Source organism: Mustela lutreola, chromosome 17 (assembly GCF_030435805.1).
Source record: "Mustela lutreola isolate mMusLut2 chromosome 17, mMusLut2.pri, whole genome shotgun sequence".
In the NCBI taxonomy this organism is placed as follows: domain Eukaryota; kingdom Metazoa; phylum Chordata; class Mammalia; order Carnivora; family Mustelidae; genus Mustela; species Mustela lutreola.
This window is the reverse complement of record NC_081306.1, coordinates 21478515-21488482: the sequence shown is the minus strand read 5'-3', so window position 1 is coordinate 21488482 and position 9968 is coordinate 21478515. Positions and strand designations below refer to the sequence as shown.

The 9968-nt window shown below is 55.6% G+C and overlaps 1 protein-coding gene across 2 annotated transcripts; it reads left to right on the top strand.

Annotated features, from left to right (window-relative positions):
• The first annotated feature begins 645 nt into the window (after positions 1–645).
• On the top strand, positions 646–9613 carry FLYWCH2 (FLYWCH family member 2). 2 transcript variants are annotated; one of them, XM_059155085.1, is made up of 4 exons: positions 646–793; positions 5992–6086; positions 6478–6915; positions 8438–9613. In XM_059155085.1, exons 3-4 carry the CDS (start codon positions 6585–6587, stop codon positions 8539–8541), a joined length of 435 nt encoding a protein of 144 aa, XP_059011068.1. In that variant the 5' UTR covers positions 646–793; positions 5992–6086; positions 6478–6584; the 3' UTR covers positions 8542–9613. The 2 variants fall into 2 exon arrangements, with proteins under 2 accessions (XP_059011068.1, XP_059011069.1); XM_059155086.1 differs by lacking the exon at positions 5992–6086 and having other exon boundaries at positions 679–793.
• Positions 9614–9968: the final 355 nt, after the last annotated feature.

The window sequence follows — 9968 nt, the reverse complement described above, 5'->3', positions numbered from 1 at the left end:
CAGCTCCACGCTGTAGTCTGGGTCCCCACCGCACTAGGTAGTCGGAGAACGACAAGCGTCCGGCACCTGTGGGCTGTGGGTGGGGCTGGACCTGTGGGCGAGGGAGGGACCCGTGGACCAGGGAGTAGGAGGGGCTGGTGGGCGGAGGAGGGACCAGTGGGCCAGGGAGGAGGGACCGGTGGCCCAGGGAGGAGGGGCTGGACCGAAGGGCAAGGGAGGGGCTGGTGGGCGAGGGAGGGACCTGTGGTGAGGATGCTGCGTCAAGGATATTGGGCTGAGCGGAGCCAGCGGTTACACTGAGCATGACACCCTGCGCTCGCTCAGGCAAGTGACAGGCGCGATCGAGGCCTTTAAACAGAAGCTCTGATTTCCTTCGCCGCAAGCAGGCGTCAAACCCCGGGAGAATCCCGGGGTCTGTGTCAAAGCCACCCTCTGATGCTGGGAGAGCCCCGCCCAGCGCTGGATTCCAGGCCGGCTGCTCGCTGGCGCTCCGCCCCCGGGCGCTGCCGTCCAATCCCGGGTTGCTCCCGCCTCCTATGCGAGCTGTGACCCCGCCTCTGCACGCGGATTGGTCAGGGCGCCAGTTCGGCTCCGCGCGGTGAAGACCCGGAGCGTGGAAATTCGCCCAAGGAATGCCCCCGCCCAGCCCTGCTGCGCATGCTCGCTCGGTGACCCCAGCTTGAGGTGACGGCCCGAACCGAGGCGTGTCCCCAAGCAGGAGGTTGCGGAACCTGCTGCGGTTCGGTCGCCGGAGAGGGAGGGCTCTGCTGCCGCCGCCGTCCAGTCGCGCCCGGTGAGGACGGGCCCCAGCGGGCCAGGGAGGGTCCCGGGTCCCACGGCGTGCCCGGCCCTCCCCGGGATCCCTAGGGCTGCTGATGCTGGGAGGGGGGTCACCCGGATCTGCATCCGGGAGCTCAGGCCGCCTCCTTCCTCCTGGCTCTTCCTTCCCCCATCCCACCCCACTCCGGACTGAGACCTGACGCCCCCAGTCAAGGGTGCCGGCACTGGTCTGCCTTTCCTTGACCACATACCCAGTACTGCCCCCCTCCCAGCAGACACCCTCAGCCGCGTCCCACTCTGGCAGTTGGAGTTGTGAGATATTGGGGCGGGGGGAGGAACCCCCCGGAGGCTTGCTGACGAGATGGTGATTCTAACCGTGGGGGAGGGGCCATTTGGGTGCCGCACGGACAGGTCTGATGACAAATTACAATTACAAAATACAGCTACCCAAGGGCCAGGGCGCTGAGGGGAAGGAGGGGGCATTACCTGAAATTCCCACGGTGGGCAGGGTCTCCCCCATGTACCACAGACTAGCAGCCCTTGACCTTTTTTGGATCACTGCTGCCTTGAGACTCTCCCTGTGGGAGACAGTCCTGTGGGAGCCGCGTGGGACAGCGATGATCTGGGGCATAGCTGCCAGCACCTCCAGGAGTTGGCTAACAGCATCCCCTTGCCTCCTGCTATTCAGAACCGCTGCCACTGTTCCCGTGATACATGGGGAACCAGCCGGGAGAGGGTAAGAGGTTTTGTGGTCGTGGTGAGGGCACAGATGCTGGTGGATGTTGGTGGCATTTTCCTCCCATATGTGTGGAGGTACTTCTCTTGAGCCCTCGTCAGTGGCCAGGCAGGGTTCACGCCTTCCAGAGCCTCAGGAACAAGGGATCGGACTTTGTATTAGTTACCTATTGCTGCTGTAACAAATAATCTCAAATGTAGATGCCTTAAGTGACACAGCTTTGTAACAGTCTTATAGCTCTGGAGGTCTGAAGTCTGACGTGGGTCTCATGGGGTCAAGACCAGGTACCCGTTGAGCTGTGTCCCTTCCTGGAAGCTCTAGGAGAGACAATGAGCTCCTTAGTCTTCTTCCTCCTGGACACCTCAGGAGGAAGCCTGCCACTCCCCCCCAACCCTGCCTCCTCCTTCAAAGCCCGCACCATCCAGGCTCTCTGACCCTGCTTCCATCCTGCTTTCTCCTTCCCTCTTCTGCCTTCCTTTTGTATTTTTTAGGACCCTTGTGATTGGACCCACCAGGGTCACCAAGCTGCTTTCCTGCTTCAGTAACTTTCACGCCATCTGAAGACTTTGCCCTGTAGGTTCCAGGGATTAGGACCATTAAGCCAAGATTCTGCTTCCCAGCGTCTCAGGGCCTCCTGCCAGTTCCTAACATTGTATGATTTGAGGTTCACACTGAGCCATCTTGACACTTTTGGGTCAGCTTTGTGCAGACCCATGTCATGACATCGGGTTAGGATGAGTGGGTGACTGGAGGTCAATGGTGATTTCAAACCATGGGATTTCTCATGAAAAGAGGGAGGGTGTCAAGTGAGGGGAGTGCACTATTAATACCTTTGCTCTTTTTAATTCATTTCTACATCGCTTTTAAAAAACTCTGTTAATTCAGGGTGCCTGGGTGGCTCAGTTGGTTAAGCGTCCAACTCTGGATCTCAGCTCAGGTCATGATCTTAGGGTTGTGACCCCTGTGTTTTATTTTTATTTTATTTTCTTATTAAAAAATAAAATAAAAATTCTGTTCCTTCAGGGAGCTTTCACTGAGTGAAATTTAGCTTTCAAAAAATATATATTAGGCTTAAAATAGATACCTTTCAGGTCTTCCCTCCACACCTAGAAAATTGCTAGAAGGATGACTCCAGAAAAGAGGCTCATCTAGCCAAAGGACATGTCTACTCCTGTTCATGGAGAGATGGATAAAAGTTCAACCCATGAACTAGCAATTACAGACTTCCCACGGGAAGGGCCTATGGCTCTCGAAGTATCAGAGCCAAATGGGGTATTGGTTAAAAAAAAAAAAAAAAAAAAACGTGGCTTCTCAAGCTCATTTCCAGACACCTTGAGTGGGGGTGGTAGGGGGAGTGGTTCTGGAGTGTGCATTTGTCCCAAGAACCCCAGTGATCCTTAGGTATGGTGAAGTTGGGAGACCACTGGTTGTAGATTTCATTTCCCTTTTTCCTTATATCTAACAGTTTTATGGAGCTAATTCTCATCCTGTGGAGCTCCCTCTCTCACCAGGTACAATTCAGCTGCTTTTGATTTATTCATAATGTTGTGCAACCATCGCCACAGTCAGTTTTAGAAGAAGCTCTCCCTGCTGGCAGCCACTCCTCATTCTCCTGCTCCCCCCCAACCCCTGCCCCAGCCCACCACACAGCTACTGTCTCCAAGGACAGATAGTTCCACTCTACAGATTGTCTGGTCTCTAGGTCATTTTATGTACATGGAATCCTATGCTACATGGTCTTTAATGACTGGCCTCTTTGACTCAGCATAATCTTTTTTTTTTTTTTTTAAGATTTTATTTATTTATTTGACAGACAGAGATCACAAGTAGGCAGAGAGGCAGGCAGAGAGAGAGGAGGAAGCAGGCTCCCTGCTGAGCAGAGAGCCCGATGTGGGACTCGATCCCAGGACCCTGAGATCATGACCTGAGCCGAAGGCAGCAGCTTAACCCACTGAGCCACCCAGGTGCCCTGACTCAGCATAATCTTTTAAAGGTTCACCCATGTTGTAGCACAATTTTTTTAAATTGCCAAACAATATTCGATTGTATGGGTAGACTATCTTTTATCCAATCAGGTGCTGATGGTTAATTGAATTGTTTCCACTTTCTGGTGACAGTGATTAATACTGCTGTGAACAGGGGCGCCTGGGTGGCTCAGTGGGTTAAGCCGCTGCCTTTGGCTCAGGTCATGATCTCAGGGTCCTGAGACCGAGGCCCACATCGGGCTCTCTGCTCAGCGGGGAGCCTGCTTCCTCCTCTCTGTCTTCCTGCCTCTGCCTGCTTGTGATTTCTCTCTGTCAAATAAATAAATAAAATCTTAAAAAAAAAAAATACTGGTGTGAACATTCACATACAGCTTTTTAAAAGATTATTATTTATTTGTTAGAGAGAGAGAGAGAGTGCAAGCAGGGGGAGTGGGAGAGGAAGAAGGGCTCCCTGCTCAGCAGGGAGCCCGATGCGGGACTTGATCCCAGAACCCCAGGATCATGACCTGAGCCAAAGGTAGACACTTAACCGACTGAGCCACCCAGGTACCCCTAACAAACTTTTTTTTTAAGATTATTTCAGAGAGAGGGGGGGAGTGCAGGGGAGAGGGGCAGAAGGAGAATGAGAGGGAATTCCAAGCAGACTCTGCTCTGAGTACAGAGCCCGATGTGGGGCTCGATCTTACAATCCCGAGATCATAACCCCAGCCAAAACCAGGAGTCAGGTGCTTAAATGACTGCACCACCCAGGCGCCCCTCGTGGACAGGTGTTTATGTGGACACTTGATTCTGGTTCCCTTATGCATGTACTTGGAATGGAATTGCTGGGTCACGTGATAACTTTGTGCTCAGTGTTTCGAGAAGCTGCTGACATCCCCATTATTAGTGTAAGAGGCTTCTAGTTTCTCCTCATCCAAACCAACACTTGTTATCGGGTGTGTGTGTGTGTTTGTTTTATTATGTCCATCCTGGTGGTGTGAAGCCGTCTGTCATGGTTTTACCTGGTGTTCCTCTCATGACGAACGACGTTGAGCATCACATATGCTTACTGGCCATTTGTATTTCTTCTTCGGAGAAAGGCTTATTCAGCACTTTTGCCCATTTTTAAATTGGGTTGTTAGTCTTTTTGTTATTGAGTGTGGAATTCATAAATTCCACATACAATTCCCTCATCAGAAATAAGAGTAGCAAAAATTCTTTCCCACTCTGTGGGCTGTCTTGAGCCTCTGGATGGTGTCCTCTGGTGTCCTCCCACAAAAGTATTGAAGTTTGGTGGGGGTCCGGTATCTCTTTCTTCTTTGGTCACATATACTTTTTTTTTTTTTTAAGATTTTATTTATTTATTTGACAGACAGAGATCACAAGTAGGTAGAGAGGCAGGCAGAGAGAGAGAGAGGAGGAAGCAGGCTTTCTGCGGAGCAGACAGCCCGATGTGGGGCTTGATCCCAGGACACCGGGATCCTGACCTGAGCCCGAAGGCAGAGGCTTTAACCCACTGAGCCACACAGGCGCCCCAACTTTTCATGTCATGTTGAAGAAAGCTTTGCCCGATTTAAGGTCATGAACATTTACTCCTCTCTCTCCTTTTTTTCCTTAAGAGTATTTTAAAGTTAATGCTTGTATGTGGTGTGAGGAAGGGGTCCAACGCTACGGGCTTGCATTCCCAGGTCCAGGGGAAGCCTGCAAGCCTGAAGAGTGGGCTGGCTCCAGAAGATGTGCACTGAAGCGATCTGTGTGTGGGTTGGGTCGGATGGCCTGGGCTGGGGCTTCCGCCATCAACTTTTCTGCCCAGAGTGGCTCTAGCAGGGGAGGCTTTGGCCATGTCTTTTCTGTGGCTGGTCCCCACGTTCCTCCAGGACTGCTATGTCACACTGGGGGACAGGATGGGCGGGGCAGAGGACTGTGCTGGGGAAGCAGAGGTTGGCTTGTCCCAGGGCTGAACTGGGGGGCTGGGGACAAGAGGGATACAGAGACACTGATCCCAGGGGTGCCTTGGTCAGGTGACCCGTTACCAGGTGGATTTCCTTGAGGGCTCACCCACTGCGGGGGTGGGTCTCCATGTCTGTCACAGCCCAAGAGGTCTCTGCGTTTATGTCTAGTGGCCAAGGGACTGGAGATGAGCGGTTGCAGGGGACAAGGCACCCTAATCGCATCCCTGACTCCTCTCACGGATGGGGTCTTGGAAAACTTCGGAAATCGGGGCATGCCCCCCTCAGGCCATGTGTGTTGGGAAGGGTTCCAGGAAACAGTGAGGACCGTAAACCGGGTTGATAAACTGGGTCGGGGGCAGGTAAGTATCTGTGAGCCTTCCGTTGCCGGGATGCCGAGAAGGGCAGGGGAGATCCCTGCTAAGGATGAGGTCTTGTTTCTGGGCTAACACTGTACACTGAGAAAGACCCTGCCATCTGCCCACCACTCAGGTGCCCCCAAAAGTCCACTCCACACTGCCCTGCCAGGGGCCCCTGTAATACGTCCTTTCTGCTTCTCCAGCCCAGAAGCCAGGGGTCCTGGAGTGACTGAGGATTCTCTGCACACCTCTACCGCCTTGTCTCCTCCCAGCTGAGGCAGCGCCAGCCCCGGCTTAGGTACAAGGTCACTGCCCTCTGGGCGTCCCGGCATCTCTCAAGTGCTGCATGGTCCAGGGCCTCTGGCCCAGGCTGGGGGACAGATCAGGCTGTGAGTCCAGACAGTCCCGCCTCTCAGAGCCAGACGTCTCCTTTGTGGTCTGCAGAGTGCCTGTGGGTGCCCAGCTCGGTCTCCCTGTGACACAGTGTCAGGAGGAGGGACATCGGGTATCCTGGGAGGGTCTGGGACCTGAGCGCATCACCCGTGTGCTGGTCTCAAGCTTAGTGCTCAGGAAGGCCAGTTACCGTCATCCTGGATGAGGCACACCAGGTCCTGTGCGGGGTCAGGCTCTAGAACCCCCTCCACTTGACTCCTGGCTCTGCACTTCATGGATTTTGCCTCCTTCCTTAGGACAGAGCCCCTGGACTGCCAGCTTCCCGAGCAGGGAGGAGGAGGAGGACGAGAGCTCCACCTGCTGGGTCCTGAGCGTGGTCACAGGGACGACCCATCATCCCAGAATGCCCCTGCCGGAGCCCAGCGAGCAGGACGGCGAGAGTGTGAAGTCTGGCCAGGAGCCGTCCCCGGAGTCCTCTCAGCCAAGCACAGATGTTGTCCCCGCTGCACCCAGGAAGCCCAGAAAGTTCTCCAAACTGGTCCTGCTGACGGCCTCTAAGGACAGTGCCAAGGTGGCAGGGGCCAAGCGCAAAGGAGTGCACTGCGTCATGTCCCTGGGGGTGCCCGCCCCTGCCACCCTCGCCAGAGCCCTCCTCAAGATCCATCCTGAGGCTCAGAGGGCCATCGAGGCGCCCCCCCAGGAGCCTGAGCAGAAACGCAGCAAGCCGGACATAGGTGAGGCCCCGGCGGTCATAGCACGCACCTTGTGAGGAAGACCTTCCCGAGGCAGGATGTCCCCTGACACCCGGGAACCTGAGATCCAGAGGCCGGGCTGGCTCTGGACGGTGTGCATGTGCAGTCCACACTACACCTCAGTGTAGGACCTGCGTGTCTCTAGGCCTCCACACACGTGTGTCTGTGTGTGGATTGGCCTGGGAGGGTGAGCTTGTGTGTCCCTCCAGGTGTGTCTCTGTGGGTCCTGGGCCTATTTCTGTCCATTCTGCTCTTATGTGTCTATGTGTTTGTGTGTCTCTGAGGCCCCAGGCAGGGCCCCCCATGCCCCACCCGGCTTGCTGCAGGCGACACTGGAACATGGATGCATTCTTTGAGTGTGGGGTCCTGAGGGGTGCTTGAGGGAGGGAATGCCCAGTAGCTGGGGAAGAGATGAGCTGGGTTTCTTCCCAGCTGGAAGTGGGGTCTGCTGGACCCTGAGGAGATGGGGACCATAAAACCACCATTTGCTGCTGTGAACAGGTGGCCCCCTTGGAGCCAGCCAGGGCACTCGGCCGGGGCAGTGCAGGGGGCCCCACGCACTGATGGAAGGGTAGGAGTGAGTGGTCTGAAGTCCTAGGGGATTCCTAGTCCACGGCTTCCCTCGAGTTTCGGGGGACCCAAGGGAGCCCTCAGCTTCCCTCAACGGCTAGATGGGAGCCAAGCTCAAGAAGTGGAGGCCCCGCCACAGCCCATCCAGCTCACCCTTGAGTGGTCCTGCTGGCCAGTCCTGCTCCCAGTGCGCCCTCGAGTCCGCCTGCTGCCTCCCACCAGTCCCAGGGGTGGAGGGAGCAGGGCCCATGATCTGTAGGGAGGTGGGACTCACGGAGCTAAGTCACCACTCTGAGGCCACCAGCTGGTCATGGCAGAGGGTAGAGAAGGGAGTGTCAGGCCAGAGCCTGTTCTTCTCTGGGAGCTGGGCTGTGGGCCATCCCCTGGTCCCTTCCACCCCATCTCAGACCTCTGCATGCTTCTCAGATCTGCCTGGGCTCTTGGACCACAAGGGCCCCACCCACCCACCATGGCCCCTTGGCAGGAATTAAAACGAAGCCACCGGTCCTCAGCTAGAGGGCTCGAGGGCAGAGCTAGGACTATGTTTCAGCCCCACAGACTCCCCTAGGCAGGTGCTTTTGGGCAGTGAACAGCCCCGTCAGCCTGTCACCCTGCATCTACCTCCAGGCCTGGTCCCCAGACTTTCCCACCTCTTACACCATTCCAGGCCCGGTGGTGGGGGTAGCAGTGGCTTTCTTGTTCTCAGCCCAGATCTGGCCCAAAGTTCCCTGGAAATGACTTTAACAGCCTCTTTGTCCCTGGCCTGGTGGCTGTAGGGAGCATGTGTCTGAAATCAGCTCTGATTTCTGAAACTCAGCCAGTGGCATCCCACAACATCCCCCTGCTGGGCTGAGAGCTTCAGGCCGTGGGTTGCCCCCCCCTCCCGCTGCCCTTTTCCTTGGATACCAGCCTGACCCACTCCCTTCTCTTCCAGACGGAAAAGAAGATGGAAGGTTGGCAGGGCAGTCTGCCCCCAGGACCGAGGTGGTGGGGGAGGAGCCCATCGCAGACGCCGTCATGCCCAACACGCTCCTGTAACTCTGACAAACACGGGTATGCCCTTACTGGATCAATGAACTTGGCTGTGACTTTCGCTGGGGACCCAGTTGCAACTGATTTTCACTCTCAGACATTGTGTAATGTTTTCCAAATCAAGTATAAATTACTTTTATAAACAGAAAAAAAAAAAAACCTCAAACAGGATCAAAGAAGCTATATGCTAGGTCCCATTATGGGCAGGTTTTAAACCCTTCTGTGGTCCTTTGAGACCCCACTTGCAAAGGACCCACGTGGGTCCTTTGAGAGGCCCACCAGCCCTCCCAGGGCTCTTTCCCAGAACCCCAGCCCCTCTGCCTGGAGAGCCATCACTGGCCCACAGACTAGGTAGGGGCTCTGAATTTTCTCCTTCCTGCTGCTCCTGGTCTGAAAGGGGGACATTGGGACCCCCCCAGGCCTGAGCCCCTGGGCAGGCTTTCTGGCCCCTCCCTGATCGTCCCTCCCACACCTGTTCCCAGGAGCCTTCAGCCTGCTGGTGCCAGATCATCAGGAGGCTCGCCTCCTCCAGGAAGCCCACCACCTGACAGCTTCCCCCACCCCTCATGGGGGCCTGTGTTCGTGGCTGCCGGGGGTTCTGCCGGGGAGGGTGTGGGCCTGCAGTATGGCAGGCAGATCCCAACAGAAGTGTACGATACCCCTACCATGTTCCTTCTGGGGGTGTTTTGGGGGCTGAGATTCCTGGGCACCCAAGCCCCTCCCCTCCATTCACCCTGGGTGTCACCCCTGGAGGCCCCCCCACAGGAAAGGCTTAGTTCAGCCTCCTTCACCTCCCGTGGTCTTCGTTTTGTGAAAACTGCCATCAGACAAAGGAAACAGATTATTTCTAAAAAGTTGAGACCAGAGGCCTTACGTTTTTGAACATCATTTTTCTGAATTTAGCCTGTATCTATGGACCCCTCTAGGCAAAGGGAGTTCCTCAGCCCCCTCCTGGCCCAGCTCCTCCCTTGGTTATCCCTGTATCCCTCCAGCGCAGTTGTTACATTTATATTCTGTAACCATCCTTTGAAACGTTCCTTTGTCTTCATTTGATATTTAAATAGATTCCTGCTCCCCACCACGTTTCTCCTTTCCTGTGGCTCTGGGTCATCCCCTTGGTGGGCTGGGGGTCAGTTGATAAGAAGGTTGGAGGAGTTGGTGGTGGGGCGCCCCCTGAAGGCAGAGTGAAGAAGGCGTTGGGGGGACAGGGGGCTGGCTAGGGGTGACTTGGTGCGGCTGGGCCTGCTGTCCCTGCTGTCCTGGCCGCTGGCAGTACATGGTGGGCAGTGGCTCTGGGTCTGGGGGCTGGGAGCCCATAGGGAGGATTCCAGGGTCATGATGGGGAGTGGGTGGCTGGGGAAGGATTTAAACAGATGAGGGACAGGGTTAGCCTCATTTTACAAAGCCCGCAGGCACCATGAAGGGAACGGACT